This window comes from Prinia subflava, chromosome 3 (genome assembly GCF_021018805.1).
Source record: "Prinia subflava isolate CZ2003 ecotype Zambia chromosome 3, Cam_Psub_1.2, whole genome shotgun sequence".
Lineage (NCBI taxonomy): Eukaryota > Metazoa > Chordata > Aves > Passeriformes > Cisticolidae > Prinia > Prinia subflava.
In genome coordinates, this window is record NC_086249.1 from 76,912,505 (window position 1) to 76,931,768 (window position 19,264).

Genomic DNA, 19,264 nt, shown 5'->3' on the forward strand with positions numbered 1-19,264 from the left:
TAATCTATGGCAAGTAATACAGGATTGTTCCAGGACTCTGGTGAGTTTTTTAAGGTATTTCTTTCTCATCACAAAGCACTCTAATTTCTGGCCATGCAAAACACCCAGGCCACAATACAGTTGTGATGTTATTATGTGTAAAAAAAGTATGCTCATATATTACTGGATGAAATCTTGTCCATCTTAAGCTTAAAAAATTTGGAAATTCTACTTTGGTGAAAGAAAAGGAAACCACCTCAAAAAAGATCTTTAAAAATGAATGGTAGATCTCTGAAATGGCTCTGCAATTCAAAATACTAGAAAATTTCCCAGCGAGATGGATGAACAGGCAGAGAGAAGATGAGAAAGTCAATATCAACCATTTTTCAGGTATCTTTGCTCTGCTCTGTGGTTCTGCTATTCCTATATTTATCACAATACATTTAGCTGTGAGGAAGTGGATTCACAGATCCCTGACAGGTGCATGCCTTGCCCATGCACATCAGCACGTGTGCCACGCAAACACATTGTGTGGTGGTAATTGTGGCACAAACTGCAGCTCTGCAAGCACTTAACTTTGTCATCCCTATCAGGCACTTCACCTGCTTGTGAGCTGCTGATCCACCTCCCCTCTACAGGACTTACTCTAACTTAACAAGCCTCTAGTTTACCTACCATCTTCAGTCATTTGTCTGCCTTCAGCAAGCAGATAGTGAGTTATTTCCTTCTTTTTCTTTCATAACATGCCAGAGATATCCTGATACTCTGATACTTCAAATTCATGACACTCTCATCCACAGAAAAGCTGTTTTACTGTAGGCAAATGAAGTTTTCTTGGCTTTGTAGTTACAATTATTCCCTGAACTAAATTTTGCAGAATGGACTTAGAAGTTGCCAAACGAGCCTGCTCTAACAGGAGAAAGACTATAAACAGCATCAATACCATCTTTCAAGCTTGAACGCTGCATGAAATATGCTTGTGACACCTAAACAGTATATGGTGATACAATGTGGAATTTATTGGCTCTTGCACAAGATAGCTGATTTCATTGCCTCCTGACTTATCATATATAAATAATGTGGTTTTCCCAAGCTTGTGCTGATGAGCTTTACCATGCTGCACTGCATTCTCCCTTGGATACATATCCAATAATGGGGCTGGTTTTAAGGGAGCATCAGCAGCATTAGTGGCTTTGGTCTCTTGGGGGATCAAATGTTTCTGTGGCAAATGCTTCGGTGGCTCCTCTGGGCATTACAGCCCTGGGCTGACTGCCTCCCCAGCAAAGCTGGCCCTTGGAAGCCAGGCTGGTGGCAGAAGATGTATGGCCAGTCCTCAAGCCCCAATAGCGGCCAGCGTACTAGTGAAGGCCTCCTCAGGCCTCAAAGGCTTCAACAACAATCTCAGCTGGTGAAGCCAAATGATGCAGGAGCAATGGATGCAAGGAGGAACTCTGACGTTGCAGTGCTCACTGTGCCCTAAGGTATCAGTCAGGACCTCAGCAGAAGCCACCCCACCCAGACATCCCACCAGAGACAGCTGTGGTTTTGCCTTGCCATGAGGAACCTGTGACCCCCACAACACCATCAATTCTGCTGCCAAGAGATGCAGATCATGTAGCTCTGCTGAGGCTGTAAGAAGGGAAAAGACAGGGAATACTGACACACACACATGCAGAAGATGCACCATGGCACCAGCGTCGGCCCAGAGACCTCACACACTCAGTCAGGGCTTGTGTAGGACACATTGTGAGGTGCAGGAGGAATGTTCCTACATGATGCTGAATGTCTTACCTTGTTTGGGAAGGGAAACTTGCTTTGTTCTGCCTTTCCTGGTGTGTGAATAGCTGACAGTGGTGGAGGCCACGAATGGGTCATCTCCTGAAAAACAATATTGTTCAGCAAACTGCATTTAGAAAGCCAGCAGAAAAGGAAAAAATGACAGCGTACCAGTAGCAAGAGTACCTGGGTAGTGGAATATTTAAGATACTGCAGCTTCTAGGAAATGCCCAGTTTTCATATTATCTAGACAAAACATGAGCTACAATGATTTTTACATACTCTTGAGAGCAGTTCCTAAGCGCCATCTCATTTTCCTGAATAGATAATGCATCTTAAGTGCAAAATGTTTGATTTTTCTGACAATCTGCAAATACATTTTAATCACACAAAGTATTTGGGCTGGTGAGGCTAACAGAAGAGCATTTTTTTTTGTAGATGGGAATAGAATTTCAATTCATGACCAAGTAATGGGGTACACACTGTGGACTAATCACAAAACAGATTTCACAGACAAGGTCAGAATGGTAAATGCTTACCACTTGCTAACAGTTAATTCTTAAAATTGCCTTTATCATTGTAAAGGAGCTGAGTAAGTTCCTAATGCCAACGTGTTTGTGCCTTGCAGGACACGTATACGTGGCAAGACCCAAATGAGGTGTGCTGAACTCCACCTTTTTCTCCTCCCTGATTTTTCTTGAGGGACATTTTTTCATACCTAAGAGACAGAGGTAGCTTGACGTGACTTTTATGTAGTCATCCTTTACACAGCTTCAGGTAGCAGGTAGGCACACGCTCAGTACTTTTATGATTCAAGTCTGAACGAGTTGGTCTCCAAAGCAAGGCTGCTTTTGTGGAGAGATAAATGAAACTTCAGACAAGAAGCTTGTTCCTCTCTAGTGTAGAATCTTAAGGGATGGACATATTTTTTTGACATGTTCAGCACCAACAACCACAGTATTCAGTACACAGTAACTCAAGAGAATTAATATGAGAAGTAGTGCCAAGCATGACAACCCTGAAAAGCTGGCCTGTATGTTAAAAAACTGATGAGCAAATAATGTCCTGCCTAAGCAAGGGGACTGCTGACCCTATCAAGAGTCTGCCTGGGAGAGGCTTTGCTGGGTTTTGCTACCTTTAACTGACTGCGGAGTTGTTTCTCAGTGATATTCCAAGGAGCCATGCAGATATCCACAGTCTCATAAAATAATACTGGAGTTATATTTCCATGCTTTTTAAAGAGAAAAGAAAAGCTCTTGTTCGAAAAAACGTGTGTGTGAGTCTCTTGCCCATCCTTCATTAGTGCTGACAGAACTGCTTCCTGACCCAGCATGGACTGAGCTGCTGCATTTTTTTACATAGTGGAAAGTCTCTGGCTGTTCTGCCAATGAAAGGACCAGCCCTTTCAACATAGTTTATTAGCAATAAATGTCACCTTTAAAGCATTCTTGATAAACAGTTTATTTCCTAATAAAAATTGCATTCTTTTATTTTATTTGAGGCTAAAAAGTTACATGAATTATTATACTTCTGTAATCTATGTGCATTCCTCTAATCAGAGCATCATCTGGTTTGCAGTTTCAGTATCAGAATTGCTTTGCTTTTTACTTTGAGGCAGATCATTCATCTTATGAATTCTTTATCTGATAAGTGCCAGCAATAACAGTATATAGCAATTTTTAATATACAGTAACTTCTTAAAACTCAGGCAGCAAAAAACATAGGCAATCAGATTGCTGTTTGCTACAAGTATCTGGCACATGTGCTACTGTTTGCAAAAGATTAAGGAATTATGTATTAAGAAATATTCCAGCAGTAAAGGTGTATGACTCTAAATTGACAGAAAGGAGACTTGCAATGCGGATATTTAACCCTAAGTCTGTTATCTAAAAAAGTACCACTTTCACACCTGCTTTTCTCACTTTTCCCTCAGAGGACCACTTATTTTGTGGGAAATGTGGTGTTGCATACATAGACTAGAGGTGTTTCCACTGCTAAATCCCTGTTCCCAACCAAAGCGTTTTTCCCTACGAGCTGAGGTGCTGAGCCCAGAAGGACTCATGGGAATGACTGTGTCCCCTCCTTCCGAAGGGCAGCGCTTTACGTTATCTCTGTCAATTGAAGGATGGGGGCAGACAGACTGGGAACATCTGGTGGCTTTGACCCGAAGTTATCCTGCTTGTGAAATATTCCATTTGGTGCTTGTGACTGCCATTTGCTCAAGAAGCAGCTCTTCCAGGTTATACAGTTGGTGACCCCACTGCCACCTTCAGGGAAGCGTCTCCTGAGGAGCCTGCTCTGTGCCAGGACAAACCAATCTGTTACAGCAGCAGAGCTCTTTCCTCCCACCTTGCCTGCCCCAGCCTGACAATGATGCCTTCATCCACGGAAAGGACCAGAGGGTTGATTAAAAATAAGGGCGACCTTTTTGACATGTCAAAATCTTTCATTTCTTCTTTTCTCCAACATTATTTCTCATCCACACTTCCATGAAAAATAACCTTAATGGTATTTTTCTTTTTTTTTCCAACTAGCTTCTCTTCTCCTATTTTTACTTTCAATTGTGGTATATAATAAAGCGTTCTACATAATTTAAATTTGATGTAACCCTTTCTGACACAAAGATTTAGTAAGACCACTGATATCTGCCTGGGTTAATAATTGCCACTATCATGAATATCTGGATGTGAATTTATTAGAATAATACATTGATTTGTGACCATGTTGTTTATTTATCTCTACCCTTTGAAACTTAGACAACTATAAAATTAAATAAAATTAGGAAAAATAATCAGAAAGCCACCATGAAAAGTGTCTCAAACTACAGGCTGTCAGCACTGAGGAGTGGTAAGAGTTAAATGTATTATAATATTTTTTTGAAAACAGAACCATTAAACTATGTACGGCGTCTCCTTCTGACTGCCAAGAACAGAGCCTCAAAAATCAGGAGAAAGGATTTAGGTGTCCAGAAAATGTCAACACTTTGCAAGATCAAGCAGAAACAAATCCAGAATATGTTCAAGTGTGCCAAGTCTCAGGATTTTAGACTCTCTCTGAAGATATTTGAGACGGATTCAAAACACTAGTAGGGACATACGATTATATTGAGGTGGTTTTTGTGGTACATGGTGTGAAATGTCTGAAAATGCAAGCCTCAATGGCAACTGTTTAACTAACTAAAGAGAAAGGACTCAACTTTTATTGTAAAATTAACTTTTATGCACATCTCCTCTCCTCTCCTCTCCTCTCCTCTCCTCTCCTCTCCTCTCCTCTCCTCTCCTCTCCTCTCCTCTCCTCTCCTCTCCTCTCCTCTCCTCTCCTCTCCTCTCCTCTCCTCTCCTCTCCTCTCCTCTCCTCTCCTCCTCTCCTCTCCTCTCCTCTCCTCTCCTCTCCTCTCCTCTCCTCTCCTCTCCTCTCCTCTCCTCTCCTCTCCTCTCCTCTCCTCTCCTCTCCTCTCCTCTCCTCTCCTCTCCTCTCCTCTCCTCTCCTCTCCTCTCCTCTCCTCTCCTCTCCTCTCCTCTCCTCGAATCTCCTCGAATCTCCTCGAATCTCCTCGAATCTCCTCGAATCTCCTCGAATCTCCTCGAATCTCCTCGAATCTCCTCTCCTCGAATCTCCTCGAATCTCCTCTCCTCTCCTCTCCTCGAATCTCCTCTCCTCGAATCTCCTCTCACCTGTCTTTGGAGTTTGGGATTGGCAGTACTGGCATAAGGCACCCACTGGACTGAAAAGTGTTTGAAAAGGACTGAGGAAAATTTCAATGTATTTAAGAGCCTTAGCACCTTCAAATTGGTGTTAGAATACTGACTGACACGAAAGGTTTTTGAAATCAGAAAGAGGAAAAAAGGAGGGTCTTTTTTAGTGTAAATCAAACAAAAAATAAGTTAGAAACACCTAGCGGCAGAAAATCTTCCAGCTGCTACAAGATAATGGTCCAATTTAAAAGCAATTTATAGTCTTCTTCAAACTTGATTAACTTAATCCTAAAGCCCTGAACAATGTCAACTAAAGAAAGTACTGAGAAGACATTTGGGATCCAGAAGTGGGGAAAACAAAGACTTCTAGATCAAAGAAGGAAGCCCTGACCAGGCTGCTTAAAAATAGATGTGGATAATGATATGTCCTGCCCAACTGGAGGACAGCTTGTTCGAGATGACAATGACTGCCTTCCTCCTCCTGCAGCCAGATGCACAAGTCCAAGGAGCAACTCAGAGACCCTCTCTTTGTTTTGTTACACACATTTCTCTTTGTGAGAGTTGCAGCAATGTTGTCTTGCACTGATATCTTTGCGATGCTGGTGGTGATGGCGCATCTCATTCACATGAATACTGTAACTCTACAACCCTGCAACTCTACTCATCTTTACTTGCAGTAAATCAGCTTTCAGCAGTCATACATAAATGCCCAGCTTTACAAGCTATAAAGGTCCAAGCCTAGTTAATCTTACTCAACATGCCAACTTGGCTTTTCTTCTCTCTGAAGGGAAAACCTACAAATAAAGATTTCTATAGTATTGCATATCCTTGCTCCAAATTCAGTTTCTGCAGCAACAATTAAGTAACCAGACATTTCTTGGGGATTAATGGCTGCTTGGCAGTGTTTTGTTTGGAGCTTTTAACCCTAGCTTGTAGATAATTTTTCAGGAAAAGTACCATGCAGAGGTAAATAATAGTATTCACTCTAGATTTAGGGCAATGCTATTTATCTAGTGTCATCAGTCTTGCTGTGTGACACATGATACCGGGAATGGTTGAACTGATTCAGAAAAACCATAATTAATAACAAGTAAGGAGATGGTATAATCTAAAGTTTTACTGCATGTATAATCTTGCTGTTCACTCAGTGCTAAAACCAGAACTTATCACTGGGTCATTAAGAAAACTGACTGTTTAATCCTCCTCTCTGCTTGTGCTCACCTAGCTGATTTTTGATTCATAATATTTTGTCTCTCTACACATGATGATTTAAGAAATATTTGTGGCACCTCATAAAGGGCCCTGTCAAACACCTTTTTGAATGTTATTTTAGCTGACTCAACTTCATCCACTGCTCTACTGACATGTCACAGGAATTACAGGAGATTTGTGAGACACAATTTTCCTTTGCAAATACTCTTGCTGGTTATCTCAGGGGGACTGGAGAGGATCTGTCTTTGTAGTTACCTATACTGAAATGCAGATTTTAGGAAAGCATTAAATATATTTATTCAGCTGGAAGTGAAGGCCATACAAAGCTAATGCAGAGCTTTCCAAGAACCTTTAGCAAGTGATCACAAGACATAGTTTGAGAACCTCTAATCTAGTTATTCTTCTGTCTTCACAATATTATCTTTTTTTTTCTTTTTTTTTTTTAAACATGAGTCTCTCTTTTTGACTCCTGTCAGTTGGCAAATATCCCTTTCAATTCAATGAAGATACCTTGCCACTAGCTGACAATATGGCTATGATTTTAGTGTCAAATATCCAAAGCAAAGAGTCAGACACAAAGACTTTTGGAGACTGTGTGGAAGCTGACAGTATTTCACTGTGGTAAGATTCCTACCATGTAAAAAGCCTATTTTTTTTCCCAAAACTGATTCTTGTAGTATCTGTTATTGATGCAACTTTTCTAACCAAACCTCAAATATGCACCTATAAAATGAGAAGATAAAGCTGTTTTGTCTTGTGTTTTTGTGATGTCACTTATCCATACTTTTAATCCATACTCTTTTTCTACTTCCTCATCATCCCCATAGCTTCCTTTGAACAATTGATAATTTTCTGCTTTCCATTTGAGCATCTCATTATCCTTTTGATAACATGCTATTCAGAACCATCACCACCTGACAAAATACCTTGCAATTTTCCAGCTTTTGTTTTCTTTTTCACTTACTTTCTCTCCACTCATTTGGATGGGTTTTAATTTACAGTTAATATTTTTCATGTGTGATGCGAAATGCTTTCTAAACTTGAGCTAAGTGGCACACATGGTTCCACCCACTAACTGAAGGATGAAATAAGGGAACTATGGTGAGCTACCTATCGTGGTGCTGCAACTGCAGTAAGGGCACTGAGCTGGGTGCCAGTTCAGCACTGAACCTCAGTCAGCAGTTCTTCTGTCTCTCCTACTCCTGCTAAAATGATTTCAAGGAATCATTTTTTTCACAGCAATCTGCTGCAAACACATTCTACCACATTTCCCCTTTTGGCATCAGTCCCAAGACTCTCCAAATGCTCCCTTGCTTTCTGTAATATGAATTCCTTTCATTAGGCCTCATTGGTATAATGTCCAAAGATACATGACAATCCAGGGGCAAGTGCTTGTCAAAGAATATATTTTTTTTAAACAAAGAAATAAAGGTAATCATGTAGTTTGTGACTGTGTCATTTTTGCTGTGCTTGGTTCTTCAGACATGCACAGATGGTCATCAGCAGAAACTGCCTGATAGAAACAGGACTTGTGAGTGTGTGTGTGTGTGTGTGTGTGTGTGCGCATGGGCATGGCCGTGAGCTGGGAAGAAAGAAAGGAAAAAAGAGAAATTAGGCCTGTGAAGAGGGAGAAGGTAAGAGATTTTGCAGAATGCAGCACTAGAGAATGTGTTCAGCACTACATCTCCAGATATTTGGTATCTACAGGATGAAACCATTCCAAATCATGTGCATTTGCAATGTGATCTGTGGATCAATTCACCCTACAGCAAATCAGAAATGCCAGTGCAGTAGGTTTCTGTTTGGAATATGTTATCTCTGCTTTAGTGGAACCATCCTGAAAATAACCTGCAACACTTAGTCAAGGTTCAGCAATCTAGGACAGATAAATGTAAAAGAAGGCTACAGATGCTTACTAATCAAACTGACTTATTTAGGTCCTTCATTTGTATGATTATAATTCTTTAACATACAGGCTTGAAAATTTTTATTCATTTTGGGGGGGAATAAATGAGCCTATAAGTCTAGAAGAAATTATGGATACCTGAAAGAAATGTGGTTTCATTCCAAAAATAAGTTAATTAGCTTATAATCCATGTCATGCTCTCTCATATCAGAGTTTAGGACAAGCCCTCCTCCTCCCCTCATTAGGAAAGGAAGGTGTTCTTTTACAGGTAAATCACAGAGCAGAATTTTGACAATTTCCTTCATTTTTTAAAGTATTCTTTACTGAAATGGAAAAAAAAAGGCAAAATTTCTCCTTTAGTCACAAAGATGAATATATTTTCCTAGCTAAGAAACTATGTTTCTAGATGAGTGCATTGAGCCATATGATACAACAAACTGTCTGAAAACCAACCTTGCTTGGGCAAGCTGAGATGATGTGGTTAATCAAGGTACAATCTTTATTAGTGCATTAACCTCCTGCACCCAAGGACTATGGATTCTAATTCCTGAATTGCCATGCAAGACTGATGCAGCTAGTTTTCTAGTCTCAGTTGGCAGCAAGCTAACAGAAGTGTCTAATGAAGATGAATAGCTGCCTCTTGGGAGTGGGGGGAGGAAAAAGAGAAGAGGAAAAGACCTAGGATACTTCAAGGTCCAGATCTCTGCATGACTTCAGATAGTAATGAAAAAGCTCATGTAGCTGACATTTTCAGAGACCGTAACAAGCATGTTAATTCTTAGGCAATGGTAGTGGCCTCAGGATTGCTCTGGAAACATTTCAAGAAATTAAAACAAAGGCTATTAAAAAAAATACCAGGACACCGGTCAGGGTCTTACTATTGTTTTGATGGATGATTGTGTTAATACAGACAAAAAAAGGAGAGGAAAAAAATGCTCAAAGCTGAAAACCAGACACATTTAGTAAGGAAAACATCTGTGGTTTGGAGAAGACAGAAATACCAGCAAGGTAAATATTTATCAATACTGAAATATCTTTTCCACAAATGCATGCAATATTCTAATATAAACACTCCTTTAATTCAAACAAAAATACACTGCTAAATGCAGGGAGGTCATTGAAGTAAATTTTGTGGGGGAAAAAAATCTAGATTTTTTAAAAATAGACAATTTTTTTCCATTTTCTTACGTTGTGGGAGGCTGGAAGCTTTGTGATAGGTACATCACTGATCCTGGATCACTTCCTGGTCAGAAGATGAAATAACAGGTCATTGGTTTGGTCTAATTTGTTCTTAGTTCCAATTTCATACCTCTGAGGCCATTTTAAGAGGACTGGGGGTACCTAAAGATTTACTTGGTTCCTGGAAACCTGGGAGCTCACTCAAAGAGCTCTTTTGTGCATCCACAGTGGAGATTCACGAGTGGGTATGAATTGGTATTTTTAGCTCAGCTTGTTCAGCCAACTGATTGAGCATGTGAACCTTCAGGAACTTAGGGGTAACACAGTGATGCCTGTGTGCTCTGTGCACAAGTTATGGGCAGACACTACATGAAGTAAATACCTTGTACTCGGGGTTAAAGTTTAAAATGCCATCAGAATGCCTTCTGGCTAACACACCTGTGAAGGCTGCCAACCACAAGAAGCAAGGAAGCTTCTGTTCCATGCCACTGTAACAAACCTGGCTAGTGTGAAAAGATGATAGAGAGGGTAAGAAATACCCATTTAAAAAAAGTGGAATTAAAGTATTAGAAGCTAAAAGGCTGTCAAATGTAGCTCTATAAAGTACAGTTCCAAGAGGTTTTGCACTTGTGGTTTCTTAATGCAATTAAATTAAATCTGTTCAGCTTACAGGTGAAAATTACACCAGGCTGGAGCCTTGGACTGAAGAGCTGAGCATCAAGGCAGAGACTCTCCTTCCCTTTTCCCTGCCATAAAACAAAGAGGTTCTGCAAGGCAAAGCAGCCTGTAAATCCTTCCTGGACAACCTTGCATGGATGTGGCTGACTGCAATTAGCAAACAATTTTGTTTATGATGCTCTGACAACTTGGGAAATCTGTTCATATACAAGTCATTTATTCAGAATGAGATTAAGAAATCAGTGTAGCACTGTGTGCTTCAGTGTATGTGAATTCAGCCATCTGTTCTCAAGGTTACATCATGTGCCTCCTAGATCTGAATTGACAGAAAGATGTTAAATCTTGCTGGTTTGTATTCTAGAAGTAGCATAATGGCACAATGTGATGTCTGAAGCTAACAGATTCTAGTTCAGTTAAGGCTACAGAGGGGTACAGAGCTGAACATAGACAGGTTCATATCCAGAAATTAATACCTGAGACTGGGACACTGGACCCAGAAAGGAGTTAGGGATTATCAGAGGGCAAGAAACTAAAAACAAACATCCCACATCTCATATTCTTGCCCAAAGAGCTCAGTCCATCAGGGCTCATTTGAATATGGTAGCACAACAGAGCTGGGTACAATGCTGTAATAGTGTGTTTCCTTGAACACATTTCCTTGAACACATTTCTTAAGAAATGCTGGGAATTCTGAGGAAGTGAAAAAAAATAAAGCAACAAAAAACAAACAGAGAAAAGATCACAGATGATATCATCTCTGTGACCCTAAGAGCCACTGTGCTTGATTTGTGTAAGCATCTTCATGGGGGAAAACCCCCTGTAACGTGACTTCTAGAAAACTTATTTGTATCTAACTGTCAAGTGTCCCAAGGAAAGACAGAATCTCTACTCAACACCTTGAACAGGATTCTCAAGAAACAACTTAAAAAATCAGTGGAAACTGTTGCCAGTTCACTATAGTAAAAAAGATGAAAATCACTAACATCACCAGGGCTACAATACACATACTTCTTGTACTGTGAGCCAATGGATAGAAGAACAAAAAGGCAAGGTGAAGGTCCAAAAAAAAGAACAACTTCTCATGAGCTGGTGGTTCACCATGGGGTTGCAATGCTATGGAAATGCCTATCTTCATCTCTTCAAGTCATAAGATGAAGGATATTTTTCTGAATTATATGCTTCAGCCAAATACAAGATAATAGGTTCAAGACAGGGGAGAGTGGCTGAGGTTATCTGGCTTGTCACACAGGTCAGAGCACTAGTCATTCTGGATGATAAGAGACACCATTGAAACTCACACCTAAAATGTATTAAAGTGTGATTTTTTTGTTTATTTTTCAGTCCATCAAAATCCTCAGCATTTATGGTTGTCAATACATACTTTATAAGCCAAGAAAACACGTGAACCATCTGTATGCACACGTGAATGTTAGGTACTGACCTGGGTTCTGCTGACCATCCTCAGGAGCAATGCCATGAGCACTAAATAGCACTTACATTACTCCCCACTACACATGGGGTGGCCTTTGCGATGCTGTCAGAGGCAGGCAGAGCCCCTTTGTTTGCCTCAGATGTCCCTGGGCAACTGGGCATTTCTTGTTAAAGCTCATTTTGTGTGTGTGCTTCTCTCTAGCTGCAAACACAGCCATGGAGAAGTGAAGGAGACCATTCTGTAGTTGTGCAATTTACATTTGTCTAGTGCTTATATTAAGTGTGTTTCTCAAAGCTATTATTGTTTCAAGCTCTGTCTGTTTTAAGTGCTGAAATAGTATTTCCTGCTTATTATATGCACTGGCTTTCATTTGCAAGATAGTCTGCAAACCCAAATTAGGCATCCCAGCACCCCCATAATCTCTGCAAGTACCGTAATATTATTATGAGTTACAACTCATAAAATTGGAACTAAGGTTGAAAGACTCTTGAGTCAGAAAATCCCTTAAGAAAACCCTTGTCTTGACATAAATGGCACTGAGGGTAACACTGCCAATCTGTGATTCCAAATGATGAAAATAGTACAAGGTATGAAAATATACATCAAAGACTTAAATCTACTTGAAAGCATATTCTGGCTTCATCAATTGCATCATTTATTTCAGTAAAAAGTAGATTAACATCAGTGTGTTATGCATTATTGTAGACATTGTCTGCATAAGAGATTTGCATCTGTTAAAAAAAAAGCAATGATTTTTAAACCATTTTAACTAAAATAGTTTAAAATCACATTAAATTATTAAAAAGCAAAATAAACAGATCTTTGAAACAGCTTTTAACTGCTAACCTGAACTGCTGAAGGCCCTGTATGGGGCACAGAAAATCTATGTGGAACAGCATTGTCATGCTGTCTCACTATTTCTGGGTATTCTCTGCTGATGCTGTACCAGACTCTCACCACAAAGACAGCTTAGTTTTACAGCTAGAATGATATGAAAAATGATGCCAGCAAAAGTTTTTACAACTCTCTAAAAATTCTTCAACATGTTTGCCAGCAAACAGTAGGTGATTATGAAATTATAGGCTACATTATGAAAGAGGTATGCAAGGAAATAAGATGTTACAAATGCTTGTTTATTTTTGAGCTCTTAACCACATGATTTACTTATCCACTTTACAATATAATTAACATTCCTTTGCTGACATTTAGAAAATGAGGATGTATATGTTTTCTTTTTTTTAACCTCATAGAAATCATGTGGAAAAATTAAAGTAATACATAAAGGAAAAGGAAACAGGACATATCATTACCATTATTTATTTATGTTACCTATTTTTTAGAGTGCAGCGAATCAGAAATAACTGCTTTAGCATTGGAAATTTAACATATTAAAACAACAAAAGGTTGTTTCATGGCAGCAAACATTAATTTCTTTTGATTCCTCTTTATAAAAGGCATCAAACTGCAATTCATTGAAATGAGAAGGTTCAGATAATGTCTATGAAGCAATTAATATCCACTTAAGCCTTTAGGAACTTCTCTGCCCAAACAAGGTTTTCATCCTTGTTGATTAAAATTAGTCCTTTTGGTCAGTTCTTTTTCACTTTGAAAAAGTTTCTTAGTAAAACAAAGCAGTGGATATATCCTTCAAAGCTTTAGCATACATAGAAGCCCATAAGAAGAATGACCACAACATAAAGCTTTTTTCCCTACTAGCAATAAAACCATAAATTGGAAATACCCTCAAAATGCAATGCAATGGAATCAGTTGGAGATTTCTGCATTGGTGAAAGAGTACTGTAATAATGAGCATTTGGGGATCCAAATTCGGCAATTAAGGTGACTTAAAACAATCTGCACGGGCAAGGCAACTACATCCAAAGGAGGTATGTGGAGAGAAGAAACAGTGATCTAGAGGTGACTCAACTTGTGCAACTCTGTGTTCAGAATGCTGGACATAAAAAATACCAATGGTACAAAACCAGCTTATTCCCAGTGCTGGATTACATCAACCAAAGGGAGCTTGTGTCACAGCAAGGCAAAGCAGCGTGACCTGCCAGGGGTTTTGCAAACTGTTCAGCAAATAGAAGCACTCATAACACTTGTGCACCAGAAAGCCAGGAGTTTTAAGACAGAGGATGTGATAAAGTGAGATGAGAAAAGATAAAAACTGTACTTTCAAATTAATCCTTTAATGCCAACTAGCAGTAAAGTTTTTAGTAGAGTCTGTTCAGTTTTATTGATAGGTTCAATGTGTTGAATCCCCGTCCATATTTTAGCCTCAGTGCCTCGATTCACATTGCCTTTAGTTTCTGATGCTTAATCTCATTAGTGCAGCTATTTGTACTGATATACCCAATAAGGTTGCTAACACTACCTTAGCTAAGTGTTATTTATTGTATCTGTATATACAACAATATTAACACAGTCAAGCATCAGCATTGGCACTTGAGGGCACCATTAAATTCACCCAGTGTTCAGTGAGAGATTTAATGATGGATTTAATAGTATTAAATTGGAAAAAATGCCCTTGGCCTTTACATTCTCATTTAAAAACATATAAAAGAGTAGTAATTCAGGCAGTTATACTTCTTTCAAAGATTTTCCTTTAGTTATTGTATCTTGACCAAAGACAGCAGTTCCCGGCCTATCAGAATCACCAAACTGTTGGCAAATTCAGACTCAAGGTCCTATGGCAAATATGGGAGAGTTTGCTGCTAAAAAATAAGGACTGGTGAAAAATTAGCATGATGATGTTGCCTATGATCTACACTGACAAGACTTCTATTAGCAATAGAGGTAAGCAGAGCTGTGAAATAACCAGACGTAAGGCTTTTATGTTGACCTTTTCCATGGAATATAAGCATGCTGGAGTTCTGGGCTTTTTTTTTGTGTAGTAGTATGCCTGCTGAATTTTTTTCATACTTTTTAGCTGCATTTACTTTGCTTTCTTCCCATCTCCAGATGTCTTTACTAAATCACAGAATTGTTTGTTTAGGTTGGAAAGACCTCTGAGTAAACAACACTCTGATATCATCAAGTCCAGCTATTCATCCAGCACTGCCAAGTGCACCAATAAACCAGGTCCCCAAGGGCCACATCTACATCTACTTCCACGGATGGTGACTCAGCCACTTCCCTGGGTAGTCTTCTCTGATGGAACTACCAATGTTCTGTAGCCCATCAACAAGAGAATTTCACTCAAGAAAGGCATGGGAAAGGCTTTTTTTCTCCCTGCCTTTGAAATAACTGTATTCTTTAGGTCAAAGAACTAGGACTCAGTATGCATCGGAAACTTTCTTTATACACTGCCTAGCCAAGTCTGTCCTCTTACATTCAGTTTGAAACTACCAAGTGGGAGGAAAAAAGAATGTTGGAAGACAAAACTTATCCCTCTGTGACCCTTACCAGTGACCAGAGGGTCACCTAAGCACCTGTGACTTCTTCTTAAGCTTGGAAACTGTGGGTGATATATGCAGGGTCACAGTGACTCCATATGTAGAACTGAGTTTATACCACCAGGATTGAACAATTGTTCATTTAGAGACTTTTTAAAAACATATTTTCAGTGTCTATCATGAAAAGGATTAAACACTTATACTAGCAATATGAACACTGACAATTAAAAAATGACAGTAAACCCATCATATTTGAATTGAAACCAAATTTAAAAGGTTTTTCTCAGCAATTTTGGCATTAAAGGGAATATGGATCAAATCAAAATTATCTTCCACACACATGGGTAATAAAACTAGAACCTTAGCAGCAAATCATGCAAAAAACTACAACAAAAGCTGAAGTGACTGCTTGTCAGGGAGGATTCACATTTTCCTCTGAAATTTCCCTTCTTGTAAATAGTTCTACTGACACAGATACTGGGTATTTTGAATAAACTCACTTTATAACATCTCTCAATATAGCACACCTTGTTTAAAATATGAGTCATGCAACAGAGCCAAAGAAAGGGACAGGCCATTCTCATTTCTTCACACATCCAGGCACACTGGATTACTTACAGAGTATTACATAAATGTAGACACCTTTGATTCCACAGTCCTTCCCAAAACAAGGGTAAAATATTGCTGACATTCAGCCACAACACAGGTGGGAAAAAGCCATACAGAGTGCACAGTTCACTGCACAACAGAAAAGGGATTGGGAGTAGGCTAAAGGAAACATTATCCAAGGATGAGAAGAAATCCCATTTTTTATCAGACAAGCCCCCCAGGTCCTTGCTGTCATTTCAGAACATGGATCTTTGGCTATTGCAGATACAGCTAACATCCTCATACAATGAAATACACGCTTCTCAGTTTATCTGTTTCAGAAAAATGAGTCAAGGAAACCAGGTTCTTGCTCATACCATTAGAGCCAGGACTCCGGCATCCCTGCTCACACTGTCGTTTTGCTGCGTCGGACCTTAGGTAGATACACAGCTAAGGCATAGTTTATACATCTGCAAGTGTGGTGCGTATGTAATATGCACATTTTGCACATTTATTTTGGATAATGAGAAAGCAATTTGCAGTTAATTAAAAAAAATTATCCTAAGTGGTAAGGTTTATTGGGAAAGTACCAATACAGGTAGCATAGAGCTGTCTTCTCTTGCAATCTACAATAAGATTTATTTTATTTTTTTATCATCTCTAGCAGCAGGCAATCCAGTACTAGGCATTCCTGAAATGACTTCATAGCACTTTGCCATCTTCAGATGAGATAACCATGGTGAGCCTTTTGGAGTCTCTAAGCTTCACTTCTGTCTGTGTCTCAGAGACAATTCCCATTGAAGTCAGTGGAAGCTAAATGCCCATAAATAGTAAGAAAAGCTAATTTTACTAGTGGCAGTAAGGATTTATAAATTCTTGAGCAGGCAAAATCCCTTCCTCAAGCTGGTTGCTGAAATGATATACTTTTAAGAGACTGAAAAGGTTCATCTAAAATTTGCTCTCTTGGTTAAATAATACTTACACAGGTTTTTGCATGCCGATTATGTATCAATTATTGTATAATTGCATCATTACTTTAATTAGATTAAACCGCATAATTGGGATGTCTAATTAGAGACTGAGGAGGGAAAAAAGGTAACTCACCTGACATTAACTGTGGTTTTTGAAGAGGGGATTCCACACAGATTTTGCTCTAGGGGCAAGTTTCCAGTGCAGGAATCACCTGCTTCCTCTACAGTGATAAGAGTGAGGTGGCCCCAGGTGCACCACCACCATCCAAACCTTTTCTAGAGCAAGGTTCTGATAGGGAGGGCATTTGCCACTTGGTCCCTTATCAGTGAGATGTGTCAGAGCACTGGGCTCCAAGTCAGCAGTGACAGCAATGAGGGGATGTGGGTCATTGAGTTTATGTGGAAAATCTTCCGCAGAATACCAGAGTTTGTGACGAGGAAGTTGTTCCTCTCTTCCAAGTGCCGGTCCACAGAGACCAAGAATTCTTGGTAATGAACAACTGCATTTTAAATAGAGATGCTGGAGGAGAAATCTTACCCAAAGAGCAACAGGGTTGATCGGCACTCTGATTTTCCAGCTGGAAGTGTGGAGTTGAAGAGTTACCTCAGCAAACAGAGTCAAAAGGGGTCCCAAAGCCAAACGAGTATCCCCTGGAGGATATTCATGGGAAATAGCAATATAGTACAAAATCTATCTGGACAAGTCTGCATAGGAATAAATTGGTTTCTGACCCTTTCACACTGGACATGTAAGCAATTTTGGAGGATCACTTAAAAGTGTCAATCCTATACACATTAAATGACATATCACCACCTTACTTTTTTAAGAGTGCACTGAGATTTTGGGGAGAAAACAAGTATATGGCTGAACTGCTGGAGCTTGGAGATGGATGTGAAATCTGCAGAAGTCTCCAAAACTATCTGCAGGTCATGACATAAGCTAAATACATTTCCAGTGTTGAACTTATGTGTCAGGACTTTATTGAAAGCTGTCAGAAGAATGAATGCTATAGGGTAGTGAAGGGATTATAATTTTCCCCCCCCAGGTATACAAGTTTAACAGATTCACTTCTGCACCTTCATAAGACATAACAAGAGCCTGAAGTTGGAATGGCCTAGTTAAGGTGGAGGTGCCTTTGGGAGTAATGCCCATGACAAGTAAAGCTATGGATACATAATTATTGGCAAAAGAGTCCAAGATTTGGGACCTCTCAGAATCTTTTGAATTTAGGAGACAATTTCAGGTGAGGTTGAACTTTGTCCTTCAAAGGATGAAGCAGTGTGGGGGAAAACCACCACATTCTGGACCTCATTCTCTAGGTAAGGGTCCTTCCAGGCTGTTGCAAACCATGTTCAAATGCTAAGAGGAAGGATCCCTTCCAGTTAGGAACACAAGGCCCCTGGAAATAATCTGCCTTTGGATTGTGAATCTGCATGATAATTGTGAAGGGGAGGTGTAAACACATAGTTGTTTTCTGGAGTCCTGGTCTGGATCGACTCAGCAAAGTGCTCCACAGAGACACTGCAAGAGCAGATCCTGCCTCAAAACACTGGTAGTCCAAATACGAGATGAAATTCAAGAAGGATATGGAGAAAGGAAGCAATACATGGAAACAATTACTTAATTTTGACTACTAAATAGACTTTAGCACAGTAGGATTGTGTTACAGCATTTTTAAAGTCCAAGTATTACTAAGGCATATTTGCTCTTTTCTTTTTTTTTCCCAGAAGTACCACAGCACATTTAACAAGTGGGCTTATCAAAGGCATCATTCACCTCAGTATCCTAACCAAGGGACAGTAACTAAGCTGGGGGAAGACCAGCAAGGGCCAAGACATGCATGTTTGAAAATACAGGAAAGTAGATGTCAGAAAAGTGGTCCCATGGTTGAAGATGCTGATTAGCTCAGCATTCATTCTTGTTTGGGTTTATTATTTTTTCCCTGATAATTTGAACTGAAATGGAAATGGCATGAGATGGTAAAATGCTGCTGTTGGGCTCAAATGAGAAAGATGTATCATGACTGAGCTGATGGGAGAGCTGCTGTGGTGCAAACCTGTCCACACAATTCTTACTATCAGCTTTGTAGAGGGTTCTGGCACTAATATGTTTTGAAGAGTGCTGGCCAAGAAAACTTGGACTATCAGGTGTTGGCTGGCACCAGGTGTCAAATTTGGCTCTGGTCCTGGGAGACTAAAATTCACAGAAAGGCAACAGACAGGGCTGGCAGATTCATCACATTCGACAAACAAAATTGTCTTGATCCTGTTTATTTGAGTGTTCTAAGAATTACAGGCATCTAGAGAGTCAGTAGGGAAGGAGAGAATTTATTAAAGTAAAAACATCAAGTATTTTTTAATGACTGTATCCCAAATAGAAGTTGGTAACATGTCTCTTCCTGGTCATGGCAATTTTTTACCCACAAATCCCTATAGAGCCCTGAAAACTG

General features: G+C 39.6%; 1 protein-coding gene across 1 annotated transcript in view; it reads right to left on the minus strand.

Moving 5' to 3' along the window:
* AFF3 (ALF transcription elongation factor 3) overlaps window positions 1-19,264 on the minus strand; it is a 263,998-nt gene that overhangs the window by 124,183 nt on the left and 120,551 nt on the right. Inside the window, exon 5 of the mRNA XM_063393447.1 lies at window positions 1,771-1,857. Coding sequence (XP_063249517.1) covers window positions 1,771-1,857 — 87 coding nt within the window. The remainder of the gene's footprint in view (window positions 1-1,770; window positions 1,858-19,264) is intronic.